The 17,997-nt window shown below is 39.7% G+C and overlaps 1 protein-coding gene across 3 annotated transcripts in view; it reads left to right on the top strand.

Moving 5' to 3' along the window:
- The window catches only part of SKAP2 (src kinase associated phosphoprotein 2), a 164,310-nt gene extending 155,675 nt beyond the window's left edge, over window positions 1-8,635 (top strand). The window contains exons 12-13 of one of the 3 annotated variants that reach the window (XM_047694536.1): window positions 7,415-7,516; window positions 7,937-8,635. In XM_047694536.1, coding sequence (XP_047550492.1) covers window positions 7,415-7,507 — 93 coding nt within the window. In that variant the 3' untranslated portion in view covers window positions 7,508-7,516; window positions 7,937-8,635. Of the gene's footprint in view, window positions 1-7,414; window positions 7,517-7,871 lie in introns of all 3 variants that reach the window. The other 2 variants (XM_047694533.1, XM_047694534.1) reach the window with 2 other exon arrangements.
- The last annotated feature ends 9,362 nt before the right edge of the window (window positions 8,636-17,997 follow it).

Genomic DNA, 17,997 nt, shown 5'->3' with positions numbered 1-17,997 from the left:
TGTGACTGTCGCTGACCATTTGCTTCTCGTGGTGAAAATGGACAGATCCCGTTCCCAGGGCTTTTCTGGCTTCAAACCTACCAGAAAAAGAAAGTAAAATGAAAGTCCTGCCGAGCTCTGCTTGCAGAGTTACTTTCCAGGTCTCTTCATTTTTCCTCTGTGACTATCTGACCCCGGGTGCCCCAAATAGCAGAGCCAACCACTGAGGAGTAACTAGGACATCTCAGTACAGGACATACATGGGCGCTAAGCTAGTTCCCAAACCATTAATCTGTCTAACAGCCTTTGGGGAAGGAGGAAGGAGTTTTCTGTGCTTGTGACTGCATTTCTGTGGGCCTGATAGCATGTCGTTTCCACGCTGTCAGTATGGAAACAGCATGGGTACAGTGAGGCATGAACCAGGCAGACCTTCTGCTCGGCAACCCCCAGCCCCTGGCCCTCCCCGAGATGTTTTGGTTCCAGCCACGGGGCTCCTCTTGTTATCTGTGCACTAACGTGTCCCAGTACTTCCCTCTTTTCTCTTACGTAAAATGGAAGGAGCATTACAGGAAAATGTTGACAGCTGAAAGGGGAAGGTGATTCTGGGAGGCAGGCTGGAAGGCTCAGCCCTGGCAGTGGCTTGAGAGGTCAAGGATAAGCCAGAAGACCGTGTCAGAGATGCACGCGGAGCAGAAGTGGCAGTGAGGGGCGGTTCCAGGGGCAAGGCCGTGTGGTTTAATTCTGCATGGAATAAACCAGAAGCAGAACAAAACAACTCTAAAGACAGCACAATGTTGATAATTTTTTTAAAAATCCGATATTGAAAAATCCATGGCCTCTTATGGCCTTTTGTCCCTCCTGCCCCCAAAACTCAGGGACCCCCTTAATGTATGTATAGCAACGTTTACTCCTTTGAGATGTCTCCCTCCTCAGCCCTTTAAAGGCCAGATTCCCTTTGGAAGAGCAGGGTAGAGAACTGCTCCTAATAATCAGATTGCCTTATAGTGCAGAACATTCTCTGTTCGTTGTCCTGGTATTTTCCTATACAATTAGTGGAAAGAGAACGGGAGGGAACGAGAAAAGTTTGTTGCATATCTGCAGTGTCCCTTTCTAGGCACTCGATATGCTTTCACTCATCTGATCGTAAGACAACCCTATGAAGTCTCTGGTGTGAATATTTTCCAGATGAGGAAACTGATGCTCAGGAAGGTTATTATGTCAATCACCTGAGGATACCAGCAAAAAAATACTTTCTTCTGGAATCAAAGCAGATCTGACTCTAGAGCTTTCTCTCTTTCTATTTGGCTACACCTACCTACATGGGGGACTAGCAGTATTAAATTCTCTCTCTTGACCCTGAACTCTTTGAGGTAGGCATTGTGTCTTAAGTATTCTTGTATCCCGAATATATAATATCATGTTTAGTATGAGTTTGTGGAAATACAGATGAAAATGGGAAATAATCCTGAAAGCTTAAAAGAATTTAGAATGATGGAATCATAGAGGAACCTAGTGCTAGCCCTTTGCTTTATAGGTGAGGAAATCTCAAGGCTTAATGTAACTGGGAAAAATAAATAAAAGATGCAAGGAGAAAAAGACTACCCCTGTGGAGACCTTATTCCTCAGTGGATCTGATGTACTTTAGTTTCTTCCCTTCAACGAAAATAAAGTACAAACTCACTGAGATCAGGGCACCATCTTACCATTGCTCTGTATGCCACACCCAGCTGATGGGTACGAGGTGTTCAATAAAAATGGACCGGGTGACGAAGCACATTCTGTCTTTATTTTGGATGATGTATCAGTTGACCAATCCCAAATACTTTCTTAAGCAGTGTAATTTCCAAAAGGCGGATCTTTTCCTTTGTGTATATTAGACATACTGGAAGAATTTTAGCAATGACAAAACAAACGTTTATTCTGAAGTGTGTTTAGCTTTGCAGTCTGAAGTATGTTGTTCCTACTCAGGGCTGGCTGCTGCCCTCCATGCTTCCTCACGCCCTGGGTAGGATACATTGTCTGAAGGGTTTAAATCCCACCTGCAGAAAAAAAAGGTATCCATCTCCTGCACAACTGGGACCAAATAATCCCAGTTCTTTGAAGAACTGAATTATTCAATTGAATTTATTGTATGTACCAAAGAGCTGAAGACAGAACCTTGTAAAGGTAGCAACAGGGTGGCAGGTGTAAAGGGTGAGGTGATGACGGGCTGGAGCAGAATGCCAACAGTTGGAAGAGGCAGGTGGGTGAGCCTGAGAGCAGTTAACGGAGTCTCCTACTGGTCAGTGAAATACACTGAGTACCAAGGCCACTTTCTACTGAATACAAATTCAATCTTTTCTTAGCCTACCATCAGTCTGAATAGCGGTTCGAATCATCAGACCGAATAGCACTTACTACTGGGTGGTATTGTAAATGTGGATCGTGTAGAAACTTGAGTTAAATGTGTCTTGACTCTGGAATATAAATAAAGATCTGTTATAATAACTAAATTCTTTTTTTAAATTTTTTAAGATTTTTTTAATTTATTTGACAGAGAGAGAAATTACAAGTAGGCAGAGAGGCAGGCAGAGAGAGAAAAGGGGAAGCCGGCTCCCTGCTGAGCAGAGAGCCCGATGCGGGGCTCAATCCCAGGACCCTGAGATCATGACCTGAGCTGAAGGCAGAGGCTTTAACCTGTTATAATAACTAAATTCTTATTATTAGCTTCCTTGCTTGTCCTTTGTCTCTCTTGCTTTAAAAATGGAGCTCACAGTACAGAAAGGAAAAAAAAGTAATTCTTTGAATTAGTGTAACTCAAAGTCACACCTGCACCATGAATTATAAAGTAATGACGTTGATTTCCATAAGCTGCCAAGAGACTCAGTGTCTTAAAGCAGGTTCATGGAGGGTGCTGTTCAGACATCATGGAGGATCTTGAAGAGGGTTAGTGTCGATTTCCTCATTTATCAGCTCAGAGACTAAGATTCAAGGAGTTAATGTGTAGCTAATAATAGTAAAACACTGGGGTTGTCAGGTTCCTGTTGGACATTTTCCAAGACGAAATGACGGGCTTATAAGAAATGAAAGGAAGCTTAGACAGTTTCTAGTTGGAGATAGTAAAAAGGAAAAGATTGAAGAGGTAGCCTTGAAGAATTTATGTCTGTATTTTAAATAGGTGTCTAGTTTTCATACTACCATAATGTTTATGAAAAATTGAGACTATCACAGTGAATAGTTGGAAAACAGTGGTAAAGTCACCTGGTTGTGAAAGTCAATGCATTTTATATTTTGTGAATCAAATTAACTTCATTTCTGCAAAAGGATAAAATGTTCCCAAGCACAGATACATGTTCAGAGAAAGGACAGGTCATCTTTCCACCTTTCTAACACCTGTTGCGTTCAGACAGGTTGGTAACTAGTTTGTGGAATGCTGGGGTAGTACGCATCAGGAAATCTTTTTAAGTGTTTCCAGTTTCTGTTAAGGCAACATTCTTTTACCACGGGGTTTGCAGAAAGTGGACTAACACACTTAAGAGATGAGAATCATGGTGCTGAGAAGGATTCCAGTGATATGTCAGGGCCTTATTTAAGTGTAAAATAATACACTGGCAGAGAGCAGAGATTTAGTGAATGGTTGAAATACGGACATAATGTTTACCGTCGTGCTGGTTTCACATGATCAGGACCCGTCCTTTCTCCCGGCCCCAATTACATAATCGCTTGCATTTATTGCCTAGTAACGATTAGCTGAGGCCGAAAATTTGACTACAAAATAAAACAAATAAAAACTATTTTAATGGCAGGAAAATTGAAAACAGAGGAGTTAGAGCGCAACGGTGCCATGCCGCTTTACGATTATTTTCTCGGATTATTGGGCAAGTTTGGCCTTTTTTTTCCCCTTGCTTTGACTATCACATTACATTTTGCCTGGAAGCCATCCATTTTGCAGATATTGGATTTCTTTTGAGTACTATTTTTATACACTAAGCATCACTACACCTCTGGATCTTGATCGCATTACTACGGGAGGAGAAAGAGGCTTTGTGTTAGTAATTACCTAACATTGTCAGAAGCTGACTGCAGGCCTCTTTCTAGTGATAACAGAATAACCGCATAATGTAGCTTTATAGCACATGATTAATAGAAAATAATTACACGTCCTACAAAGGGATGTAATATTTCTTATAAATTGACTGGAATGGTTTCCTGTAGATTAAAGGACTCTTCATTATTTTATCAGTCCTCCCGAAGCGCAGTCACTTGCCTATGTTAGCATTTTAGTGGATGTTAAAAGGCGAGTGGGGTGAAGGATGCCAGATGGCAGACCTTCTTGTACCTGAGATCTCATGTGCTGTAAAGATGACATGATGCTTCCTAACCTTTGAGAGATTTAGATGACAGCCTGGTATGGTTTGTTGCTCTGTTTTTTTGTTTAATAACAAGATAAGGCTTGAGGGGTGTTTATCTTTTTTTTTCTTTTTTTTTTTAATGATCCACCTGTGACTTCTAGAACAATACTATAATTAGTATGTGGACGGTAAGGCAACACTATGGATTGCATTATTTTCCACCGTGTAAGTAATCTGTCCTTTGCCATCACATTTATTTGGGAGCGGAAAATAGGGAAGGCAAAGAGGCAGAGTCCCTTCTTCAAAGGGAAAGCTTGTATGGTATCGAATTTTGAGGCTCAAGTTTAGAATATCGTACTCCAAGAAGCATCTTCATTCCAATTTATAGGCAGCAAATGGTTTAATTGGGATTCATGTTGCTCCGGAGGCTCATACAGAGGATGGTAATGATAAAAGTAAAAGCTTCTGTGTTTGCAATCTTGTCGACATACTCTAATGGCCTCAGTGTAAATCCATAAATTTGCCTCCTAGATTTTTACCTCACTGTATTTTATCTTACCTCTTAATGCCACACAGGAGTGTTCTATGGAATTCTTTACAAATGTAATGTAATAAACATTCTGATTTTTTTTTACCCTTTTCTGATTTAAACCTGTGATATTTTAGAGTACTTTTATGAGCCAATTTCCTATGCTTTTGAGTTATTTTAAATTAAGTGAAGCATTTAAGATGATTGGCATCTGAAACTTTTATGTTTTCCTAGAATGATACTTTTAAGGGATGTGTTTGCAGCTGATTAAGCTCCTCCCTCCTGTTTCTGACCATCCTTTCTATTAAATAAATCTTACCAGTGACCGTCAGGCAGAATTCTCTCAGGTGTGAGGTATGTCACTGGTCCTTCGGTGAAATGATTCTTCAGAAATCAGTTTCTTAAATTTGGTTGTGAGTGGGCTTTTTGAGAACAGGAATGTGCCCTTACTTGAGAGTACAGATGATAGCCAAAGCGGAATGTTATAAAGTGAGGTAAGTGTCATTTGCATGTAAGCCTGGAGCCCCGGATGGAGGGCCGTTCTCAGAAAGCAGATTCTGGTGTTCACACACCCTCAAGCCGAATGTGCTCTGTCTGCCTCTTGGGGGGAGGGGGCTAGTTCCTTTACCCTTTACAAATAATCAATTTTTTAAAAAATGTTAGGCTGGCATTGGTAAGACTTTCATATTCAGACTTAGCCTGGTAACCATCCATTTTGAAATCTTACAATGGAGGCCTTTTGCCTCCGGAAGGTTAAATACATTTGTTTTGTGAAGCATTAGGCCCTAATTGTATTCATTACCTTAAAAATTGAGAAGGGCAGTTTTATTAGGTACCTATTAAGATATAATGGTTGCTAATCATAGCTTTCAGTAAGTTGGTGTTTCCTTCTGATAAATAGATCCTACATAGATTTTAGCCACCGTCACTGAGTTCAGGCATCAGACTATTTTCATCCCTTAGATAGTTGTATCCACTAAATTCACACTGACATTGAACTTTGAAACTTAAAATCTTGAGTCCTCTGCCCCATGAGCCAGAGCTGTGCCCTCATTAGAATAAGAAGCGTAGGGTTAGCCTGACCCCCCCATCCCACCTTTTCCTTCCACCTTATTCTTCCAATTAACCTGATCCTGGAACAACCCACTGTTTAAAAAGCACATACAGATTTTAACCTGATATTCTGTCTATTGATAGACTACATGTCAATACACACATGCCAACGTTGCTACATTTGTATTGAGGAATTGTATGATTTTCCTTTCTGATAGCCAATAGCATATACTAATCAATACAGATGTTAAGTCTGTGCCAGTATGAACATTCCCTCCCCACGTGTAACTCAATATGCATATGCACATTTATCTATGACTCAGATGTTGGAAAATCATAGCCTATTGAATTACTTTGGGGATTGATTTTAAAAATTTATCTTCCATGAAAAATTAAATTTGGGTCCTACAGTGCTTTTGTGGAGTATTGCTTTTGGAAGATATTATTCTTGAAACTTGTAATTCATTTTACTTTGTTTGTATCTCACTAAACATAAATAAATTTGAGACAAAAATACATTAGTCAATCTGGCAGACATATGAGGCCCATCGCTGTGTGTTCACGATGCCGACAGCAGTGGGGTCTCAGTGGAGGCAAAGGGGACAAATGCAGGTATGGGTTTATCTCCCATTGCAAAGTAAACCCCAAAGTGTCTCATCAATCACTCTTTTTTTTACAGCTGGATTAATATTTCACCTTTGTAACTTGAGATACTTTATTTCTTGTTGATCTTCTGCTCTGAGGGCGAATCTAACACCACCTTTTAATTCCTATCACCCACCCTTTATCTAATATAGTTTTTGATTAGGGAAAGCTGAACAGTACATGCCTTGGGGAAGCTTTTTAAGAGGAGCCTTTAAAAATTATTTTGTAAAGCAAATATTTTTGGATATTATTAGTGTTCTCTTATTTCCTCATTTATGTGTTTAAAATATCTATACTCATGTATTAGATTTTCTTAAGAAGGGGCATAGCTCTGCCTTCGAAATAATTTTCAGTCATATGAGTTTAACTAAGAATCTGTTTATTGTGAAAAAATAATTCTTTCCTTGCTAGATGATAAGCTTCTTGAAGGCCAAGATCATATCCTAAGGGTCTTTGCTGTGACTTTGTAGCATCTAGCACTGGTGTTCGCACAGAAAAGGTGTCTCCCCAGGCTGTGTGTGTGGGTGTGTGTGAGTGAGAGAGTGAGAGAGAGAGGAGGGAGGGAGGGAGAAGGGAAATGGGCCCAGGGAGCTGACTTCCTCATGTAGTTCCATTTGCTAGGTTCTTATCCCAAGTGACTGTTTCTGTGTGCTATACAGAGTAATAACCAGGCTTTGTCTTATATGTTAATTTAAATCGTTGCCTAACAGCATTTTTAAGTGTCCAGAAACAAAGGAAAAAAGATTAAAATGTTTCAATTTGCAGCTCAAGCTCTTGTAACTTTGTAAAAAGAAATAACATTTCTAAGAAGTTGCATATAAACGACATTGTACTTATACCAGTCTAAAGGTTAATATTGCATATTGTTTTCAATTAGGAATACAATAGATATGGCTGGTGGGTAGGAGAAATGAAGGGAGCCATTGGCTTGGTGCCGAAAGCCTACATAATGGAGATGTATGATATTTGAGAGTCCTGGGTAAGTACATTTTAATCCAATATTCTGTAATAGCTCATATGTTCTCTTGGTCCCTGTGTTATGAGTCCTTGCCTTTTGAAAAGTCTTTGTAGTTTTCTGATAGCACAAAGATCATGCTCCCATATCTTCTTCTTTTTAAAAAAATCTGGTTTGATTTTTAAAATAACTTCATAGAATTTACTTTGGAAATAGATTATTTAGATAAAGTCCCTGTGCTAATAACTGGATGTTTTCTCAGACCTTCTCTTCTTGAGTAAAATACCATTCTTTCTGGCCTTTCTGAAGAGCTGAATTGACAAAATGTTGAGTAAATACTCATTTTTCCTTGCCTAAAAGTGTATTTTTTTTTTCTAAGCAGGAAAAATCAACATTTCACCTGAAGAAAAAAATTCAAATGCAGCTTTCCTTTTTTGCCTACAGAAAAGGAAGATTCTCCTGCTCGTCTGTAAATGCTTTGGATTTAAAATCAACTTGAGAGCATGAGTGGCAGTTTGTAACCTTTTCGTGTTTTGTTGAACATTTTTCTTTGTTATTTTATGCATTCATTATAATATTCCTCTGATGTGAAATTAAGTAAAGAATATTAATTAAGTTAGAGACAAGCAGTGAAGTTGTACCTGTTGCTGTTTTGCGAGGACAGAAGTCTAGTTTTTATTCTCTCATTTGATTTGTGTGAAGAATTCAGCCCAATTTTATATGTACCTCACAGTCACTGCTGCTTTTGGTAATTTCTCTTCCTATTGGATGTCCGTGATATTTTAGAGTGTAATATATAATTTCATGGAAATTTTAATTAAATCTATCATGTAAGCTTTTGGTAGATGCTATCTGAAGACCGTGGCTTTGTTCAAACTTTGTAGAGGATCGATCGTGGTGCTGATTTTTCACACAGTGACATGTTTTCATGAAAGAATTTGGACTGATTTTTACCTCGTGTTGAAGAAAGCCACAGGAAAGAAAGAATGACAGAGCCCCCAGGACACATGTGCAGCCCAGAGCCACAGCGTGCGTGAAGCCCCTTATCAGGAACACACAGCCCGCCTTGGAGACGGGCTGGCCAACATTTTCCACCAGAGTTGTGTTTAAATTTAATACAATAAAAAAATTCATCGGAAAGCCCCTCCTGCCTCATACAGCGGCACAGAGGATCCCCCTGTATTCTCAAAGTGAGAAGGTCTAACGGAGCACTGTCCGTCGGTGCCTGCTCATCGCTGTGCTGTTCAGTTCCCGCCACAAAACAGTAGGGCTCTAGGGGGGAGTTTGCACTGTGCTTCTCAGAGCCATGAGGAGGAAAGGAAGGGCTCCTGAGAGGAGAGCCTGGAAGTCATGGTGGGAACAGGTACCAACAGGTGAGTGGGAAGGTGGAGGGAGAGCTTGACTTGAGAGGAATGTGCTGGGCTGCCCGAGCAGGCTTTGTGCAGTTATAACCTGACCTTTTCCTGTATGTTTGAAATCAGGGGGGTTGTAAATTCCGACAGGGTATCAGTGTGGCCGTGATATATATATATATCTATATATATCTTCTATATATCTATATATATCTATATATCTATATAGATATCTATATCTATATCTATATCTATATCTATATCTATATTATATATCTTCCAAAATGTACTGATGATTGGATCATTACAGAGTCACCTAATATTGAATCATTGATTAGTAGCCACTACCTTTGTTGAACTTTCCAGATCTTTCCTTTATAAAGATTCTAGCTGTGAACGTACTGATATTTAACCCCCCCTTATTTATAGAAAATTGTTTTAAGCAATATTTCAGAACTTACGTTTTACCATTGTCTTCTTACTGCTGTGATCATCTGAATTCAAATGTAGTGAAACTGATTTTTTAGTTTTTGGGATTGTGGGTAAACTCTCGTTTACGTAAATTAGACGTTGTCGAGTTAGAGCTTTCAGAAATTAATTTGTGCCCTCGTTTAATCTTGTCCTAATAGAGAGCCATTGGAGTCGATTGAAATCATCTTGGCAAAAGTGAGATGACCAGAGATAAATTTAGCGGTCTGTTTTTCAAAGGCTGAGAGATTGAAAAGCAAAAAGCAGTTATGGGTTTCCCTTGAACGTGTAGTCAGTTGCAGATACAAGTTTTGGGCTTCTGGTTTGAGTGACGATTTCAGGGCTGGGCCAGTAGGTGGCAGCAGGTTTTCATCGCATACCCAAGCCCTGGGCACCCCCTCCCCCACTCGGGCACAAGCTTGAGCAGAATGTAAAGCATGTAAAAGATTTTTGCCTCCTTTTACAGTTAATCCAGGAGAGGGAGTCCTTTGCCAACTGATGACCAACAATTCCAAGCCAGATAGTCTCTATGAATGGTGACAATACAGATATAAAGTGTTACTTCTGTCCAGAGCTCCTCTGGCCTTTGTTCTTGTTTAACTTGAACGTAGGTGGGTGATAAGAAAGGAGACAAAAGATTTAAAATGAAAGTGACAGGGAAAATAAGCATTACTTTCAACTCATGACTACTTTATATTCATTTGGCAAAATCATTTGTATACTACCAGGGAGAAAGTTTTCTTTACACCCTTGACAATATATCACACTCTCTTCAAGATCATAATAATATCATTAATGTGCATTTAAACAACATGGCTTGTTAGAAAATATGCTAATTGCTATGCTCTCATTATGTTTGCTTAGCTTTTATTTGTTTTTCTATGAACAGTTAGAGAGCTAATTTTTTTCAAAGGTGATTGTAAGTCATATTTTATATAGCATTTTGCTTGATTATTTGCTCTGTACTGAATTTGTACTCTATTGCCATTAGATCTTACAATAATGTTCCACTCTGCAAATTTTTAAGGTTCAAATAAAGTTTAATTGTTTGCAAACTGTTATGATGCTAATAATTCAACAGCCTGCTGTGTTACTAATGAAATTACTTTGTTATGATTAATTTGGAAAATAGTGTGTTGATTGTAGTAATTAAGCACAACAAGGTGAAGTAAATGATTCTAATGCCATCTGGCCTCCAAACTGAATGAAGAAATGAAATAGAGCTGTCATCTGAATTTATTCAAAGAAGTAAGGATAATACAAATGACTTTCATTGCTATAGGATTTACACTTAACCACAGCTCACTCTGTTCTGTTTTTGCCACTTCGTTGCATGTGACACTTTCTCTTATGAAAAACAATGTTGCTTAGCCGAGTAATTGTCTTGAATACTTTATATTATTTGAAGTTGACTATTTTTACCTTGTGTTAATTTAATTACAGATAATTACATAAAGTATCATAGGATCATAGAAAATTACTTTGCAACCATCTGTAAGTGAAATCTATATACGTGGGGGGTGGGTTGCTATTAGTGTACAAACATGTCGTATAGCCTTTCATAAACAGCAGAGATTTCATTCAGTTGTTTCTAAAGTGTTTCCAGTCAAGATTCCCTCACAGTTCTTCTGATTTCTACCTTTCCTGTAATTTCTGCAATCTGAACTATTGCTACTCACTTGACAGAGGCTGGTGACTTCCAGGGCCGTGATTAAACGCAGACCCCAGAAATGAGTTCTAGAGCAGAGATCCAGATTTACTCTTGAGCCACTGTAAGAAACTGACTTCAGCACACGCGTGGTTTAAAAAAGTTTGAACTTTGTCACTGAGACTGAGTGAGGCATTGTGTAAAATTTCAAATCAAGAAAAGTACTTCTAAATTTCAAATAAATCAGTCGTTTGTATTTCAGTGGCATAGGATTTTAGAGACACAAATTGTATAGATCACTTTTCTCTTGAGTTCAAGAGATTGTAGAATATTGAAAAGCAGTCTCCATGGTAAAGAAAGAGGTGGTGGAGAGGAAAACACGAAGAAGCCATCGAAGACACAATGTGCTTCAGAGGTTGAAGGAATATAATGAGAATATGGGACATAAAAACATCTGTTAAAATGGCTTAGTTTGTGAGTGAAATCCCAAGTGTTCTAGAACACAGAGAAACAAATTAGTAGTATATTATTAACTTTGTACAAACTTGACCTACACCGTAATGCATAATTTAAACAGTTAATCCTCTTGGTTGGGAACAAGCGAAGTCTAGATACGCTCAACATTCCCCTTCACCGCCTTACAGTTGAGTTCTAGAATTTCTGCTAGAACCCCTGATATATAACATTCTGTGATGAGATAAATACAAAATCATATGATCACAGTAACATGGAGTGACATTTCATTAATGGTTTGAAGGGCTTTTTCTTGTTTTCCCTAGTAGAATCTGCCCTATCATTACTTGGACACAAACATAGGATTTATTGCCAGTGGGATACTTCAGAGTATATGGTGTGTGTCCAGTAAATACTTGTTAATTAACTGATTTGGCACCCTACCATATCTCAAGACCTGAGATTTAAGACGAGAAGGGAAGAGCTTGACTTCTATACCCGGTAGAAAAAAATGTCTTTTTCAGTTAATACATCAGCTTTCTGACTGACGTTCTCTTCTTCAAAAGATCGGTCCCTTTTATTGAGTCTCTGAAAGTAGTCCGACTGTCCCCATAGCCCCGTCAACAAGTGGACGGGATTTGATTGGTGGCAACAGTTGAGTGAGATGGAGAATAACGAAGGTGAGTGTGGCGGCTCCTCTCTGTTCTGGCGGGTGTTGTCACTCTTCTAAAGAAGGCACAGGTGACTCAGGCAGCTTGGGGCGAGTGATCTAGTTTCACTTTCCACTACCTTCCAAATCACAGCCGGCTTGAGTTGCACCTGGCCAATGTCAGAGACGCCCTCTGATCTTGGAAGTTGCAGCCTTGAATGGATCAAAAAGGAATTTCGGAAGAGTGGGAGGTTTCACAGTTGTTGCCAAATCCAACCATAATTCATTTCCGGGTCTCTTTTTAACCTTTACTCCCTATTTCTTGAAAAGTTGTATTATCGTGTTATTTTGAATGCTTTGACTCCCCAAAGCGAAAGGACCCATCAATGTGGAGAGCAGTCTGAGTCATACCGGGGCTGGGCCGCACCCTGGAAGGACGGGCAGCAGGTTGGAAGCAAGTAGGGCAAAAGAACCTGTGAACACGTGCCGAGGTATGAAAATATAAAGCGTCTCAAAAGCCCATTTCTTTTTTTTTCTTTAAGATTTTATTTATTTATTTGACAGAGAGATAGATCACAAGTAGGCAGAGAGGCAGGCAGAGAGAGATGAGGAAGCGGCTCCCTGCTGAGCAAAGAGCCCAATGCGGGGCTCGATCCCAGGACTCTGGGATCAGGACGTGAGCCGAAGGCAGAGGCTTTAACCCACTGAGCCACCCAGGCACCCTTCAAAAGCCCATTTCTTTTTTTTTTTTCTTTTTAAATTTCTTTTCAACGTAACAGTATTCATTGTTTTTGCACCAAAAAGCCCATTTCTTAAGTGCTTTTCTTGACACTGGAGACTTGGAAAGTGTTTTCCTAGGTTGCTCTCCGCCGTCTTCACTGTTTTATTGTCCGTTACTCAGAGAGGTAGGTTGGAACAGCCCTTGTCTCTTTCCCGTTTATTGGCCTCGACTTTGTCATATAGAAAGATCACTCCTGCTAGAGTCAAAGCAGGTGCCACTTTGTAGCCTGAGCAGCGGTTTACCTCTTGTTTGCTCCAAGTGTCACACTGGTGCTCTCCGAGGAGAAAATTAATGACACCAACGTATGCCAATTAAAAATGACTGCTGCAGAGGAGGAAAAAAAATTCCAACAAATGAGCAGATTCCCATACATTGTCTCCTTTCCCTGGCCCCCTCGGGAGTCCATTTAGCAAACCCCGTGTTCTTTAACTCTCACGTCCAATGATGATAACCACGTGACTAGCACTAGCAGTGGCCAACGTTAACTGTTGACTCTTTGTCTCACTCTGCACTTTTCTTCGAATCCTCCTGGCAACTCTAGGAGGTAAGATGTATTGTTTGTTCCCATTTTCCTGATGAGCAAACTGAGACTAAGTAATTTGTCCTGATGTCCAGGAATATTAAGTTCCCCGGCCTCCCTCCCTTCGATGCAGCAACATTCTGCTTCCCAGTACTGCGACAGATTCCAACCAAAGGCATAATTCTATCGTTTGCATATAGAAGGCACTCAATAAATTGATGATGGCACTATTCTTATGAAATCGTCCGGAGCACGTGAAAAGCTCACGGATGGATTATCCGACAGCTGAATTCGCCCCACTCAGTAGTCAAAGCAGCCCGTGGTGACTGTACCAAATCCAAAGCAGCCAAGCCACCATGAAGAAGAAATGTCAACATAGGAATATTTCTATCCGTGAACTTCCAGTCTGGCTAAAGAGGGTGTCTCTGAAGGCAGCAGAGTCGAGAGAGGACATCAGGCCAGAGGGACACTTCTCTCAGGACCCTTTCTCATTCTCTCCACCACCCCAAAAGTCAAGCCCAAGGCAACTGAGCAGCCAGGAAAGCCTTAGAGAGGTCTGAAAAGCAGCTGCTTCGGTCTCAAATCATTCTTTCTTAGTTGTTGGGGGGCATGGGGGGGTAATCTTTTTCTTTTAACGAGTTTAAGGGATTATTAACAAACTGTTCAGCCCTCTACAATCAATGAGCAGATTTCCTTATAAAACTTGCAACATTTTGTAACTTTTGCTGGTCTTTCTGGCTCCCAAGTGTGAGGTGCTCTTTCTTGGGCACCTACGAGGTTGTCTTGTATGGGGCTCCATGAAGAACCTCTTCTGTTGCGTTTTTGAACAAGTGCTTTTAATGAATATTTTGTATTGCTTGTACTGCTTGGAGGCTAGCAGGGGCGGGGGAATAGGAGGGAGGTCCAGACCGTCGCCCATTCGAGGGCTCTGCCAGGGGAAGGGTCAGGTGCAGCCCTTGGAGGGTTCGCGGCACACCGGGAACTGCTGGCTGTCTCAGAGCCCGAAAGAAGCACGGGGACTGCAGGTCCGTTTCCAAGGGCGAGTGCATGGGACAGACTCTTCTGAAACGTTTCCAGGCTTGCTGATCAGGACATCATGCTTCAGAACGAACAGGGAGCAAAGGACTTTGCATTGTCTTGCTCTCTAGCTGCCCCCCAAGTAGATCCAGTCGGTATAAAATGACCCACCCAGGCAGATAGAGGACTCCTTCCTAATTCCCGGTTCAAACAGACTCGCGGTCTGTAGAGTCTCGGCCACTCCCTGCTTTCCTCTCCTTCCTCCATTTTGCTCCTCTTCCTCAGGCTTTCCCGAGGAGCTAGGTCGTATGAGGCATGAGGTGCAGAATTCTTGCCACTCTATGGAGTTGTTAATAGCAGTCGTGCTGTCTGCTTTCTGGGAACCCAGCAAAAGCAGGTCTGTAACTGTGTTGTTTCCCCTGTTGACGGACATCCCGAATTGAAAAATTGACATGGAGCGATCTTGTGTGTGTTGTTATCTATCTGTTGCTTTGTTCAGTCGGTCAGCATATTTCTTTTATTCTTTATTATCATCTCAGGGCTTTGCTATTTCTCTTCCTATCTAATTAAATGATTCCATTTTGAATAATTACATTTAAGTGCCAACAGTGTGCTAGGGGCATTTCAAACATAGAATTGTCACAGTCTTTTCCAAGAAGACTCACAGTCTAAATAGACAGGACATAAACTTGGGGAAGGAGAACAGCCCCAGGTAGCCTTACCTTTGTGAAATGCTTAGCAGGTTAAATCATTAGCAGTGTCCTAAGTCATAAAGCAAATGTTCTCTGATTTCATTAAATCTGAACCTAAAAGACGATCTTGAGAAGAAACTGGGAACACACACACACACAGGGAATCTATCTATCTACTATCTATCATCTATATGTATATATAATTTTTTTAAAGTGTACAGTTGGGAAGGTAGGTGCAAGGGTTTCAGTGTTAGTCCAGAGGAAAAGATTGATTTTTGGAAAACTTCTGGAATGCTTGTAGCTACTGAATTAAGTGTGAGGGGAATGAAAGAGCTGTGTGTGTGTGCATAATGTGGATATCTTTTAGAGTTGCTGCCATTTATTGGTTAAAGATCATTCTGAAAGCCGCGAGTGACCCCTACCCCTTTAGGAAAAAAGACTCTTTTCTTTCAGTTGGGGACAGAGTTGTACCAGCTGAGCGTGGGTAGTAGGAAGACCATTGGAACTGGAGTCGTCAAAATTCTAGTTTCAGTTCTCAAATGCGCTTTGCCTTAGAAAAAGTTTCCTTGCCTGAAAATACCAGCAGCACTGTTCTCTCTCCCTCCCAAGGTGTAGGTGGGCTCAAGTGAGGTTATATTTGGAGATGGCTTGAGAAACCAATGACAGTGTTAAATAGGGCTTTCCTGCATTTGAAGATATGAGAACTGAAACAAAGGGTCAAAATAAAAATTTATCGTTCACACCAAAATCAAGCAAGGGAAAAAAATGGTAGCCATGAGCACTGGCTGTGCTACTATTTGGAATAATGTTAGTGGGCTGTTGATTTTATTATTTTATAGCAAGAATTGATATAAACCATCCTCAAGGAGTTTGGGGTTAAATTCTCTTGTAATCCTAAATGCATTTTTGAATCGAGCCATTATTTTCTAAGCTATGGTTACTTTCTGTTAACTGGGTTTTCAATAACAGGGATGTTACTTCTCTCTGCAGAATTCCAAACTAGACTTTTTTTTTTTTTTAAAGATTTTATTTATTTATTCGACAGACAGAGATCACATGTAGGCAGAGAGGCAGGCAGAGAGAGAGAGAGAGGAGGTAGCAGGCTCTCCACTGAGCAGAGAGCCCGATGCGGGGCTCGATCCCAGGACCCTGAGATCATGACCTGAGCCGAAGGCAGAGGCTTTAACCCACTGAGCCACTCAGGTGCCCCTAGACTTTTCTTTTGATATTTAAAACCATCAATTGGAATAATGGGCTTTAGGAATATGTTGCTTATAGTTGGTCAGACTTAGCATTTGAATGTTTTTTGTAACAGATACCCTAAAAAATTTTTCCTTTGGACCAGTATCCACTCTCTTTATGAACTGTTTCTTCCAGACGGGTGTCCGTGACTGTTTGCATGTGAATACACACTTCGTAGCTAAACATTATCCTCAGGTGCATGTCTGGAAATAAGACCATTGTATTGGATCAAATTAGCCTTGTAATATAACACTAGTCTCGGTTTGTAGTTTGTGAAAATATGGGACTAGAAATCAGGGCAAACCAGAACCTCATTACATGTAACCTTAATGCTTTAATGTTATAACTTTAGGCAAAGCTAATAAAAAATGCAAAGGACTCTTAAATAATTGAAATTATCTAAAAAATTGAGCATATTCCTTCAAATAATAATGGCTTTCATGATCTGATTTTTTAAAAATTCATCTCTCATATCTTGAATTACTCAGAAGTGTAGACATCAAAGTAAGTTTGAGTTTATTTAAGATTATTAAATATATTTGTTATACAGCGTCATTAAAAATTCCATTTTTTAGCCTAGCAATTATAATGTATAATGTTATGCAGTATAGCATTCTAGCAACATATCTGATAATATCATTATAGTATAGAATGAGTTTTCAGCACTTCTCTCTCAAATAGTGCTCTGTAATGTGATGCCTTGACTCTCTTGAACCATTATTCAATTCTGTTAACTTTAGTAACAGTCATATTGTGTACCTGTGATTATTTGCTTTCTAAAATAAAAGCTTGTCTTATCTTATTAAACTTTCCTGGGAAAGTATTATTTTCATAAGGTATTTTTCATGGCTATCTGGGTCAAGGAAAATAATGAACTACAGTAACTGGGATTGAAGTAAAGATCAGCCCGTTCCTAAAACTTTTCCTCCTCTTGCTAAATAATTACAGTAGACATTTTTTAGTTGCTGGCACACTGTCCTCTGCTTCCCCCGGTGCTCGGGTATACAGCAATAAATACTGTATATTGATTACTACTTAATTCTAATGGAAGTGTACTGAGGCTGGAAACACATTACAGCTTAGCATTTAGTGCCTTCGTTTTTAAATAGGTTTTAAAATTTAAAAATTGATATAATTGCTCCAAATATGCTTTGGTTATTGGATCCATATCATGCTAGAAAATTATTCTGATTTCATGTCTTTTCTAAAGATTATTTTGTTCACAATGTATTTTCCTGGCACTCCATTGCTATTTTTGCCTAACTGAAAATCTGCCATTTCCATTTTAGCTGAGTTTGGAAATACGAAAAGCATATTAGAGCAACACATTAAAGATTAGTATAGAAGCACCAAAAAATGAATGGAAGGGAGCCATGTGGAGATTTTAAATTTAGTAAAATTATTCAAGTGTGCAATTTTAATCCATTAATCTGGCCCGAGACTGCTTTAAAGAAACATTTCTCCCTAAACGAGGTTTTCCTCTTGTAAAACACCTTGAGAAGAGAATCTTCTCCCCTAAAACAAATACTGGATTTTGTCTTGTTTTGTTTTGTTTTCTCAAAGAGAAGGGTGAATCGAGAGCTTCCCTAATCCTGTGCTATAATTTATTCTTAGTCAAAACCAGATTGCCATTTACGCACTAGGTATTAAAAGCTAGTTATAGTCATTAAAGGTGGTCTCTCT

Source organism: Lutra lutra, chromosome 11 (assembly GCF_902655055.1).
Source record: "Lutra lutra chromosome 11, mLutLut1.2, whole genome shotgun sequence".
NCBI classification, from domain to species: domain Eukaryota; kingdom Metazoa; phylum Chordata; class Mammalia; order Carnivora; family Mustelidae; genus Lutra; species Lutra lutra.
Note: the sequence above shows the minus strand (reverse complement) of the source record. Positions and strands in the feature narration are given on the sequence as shown.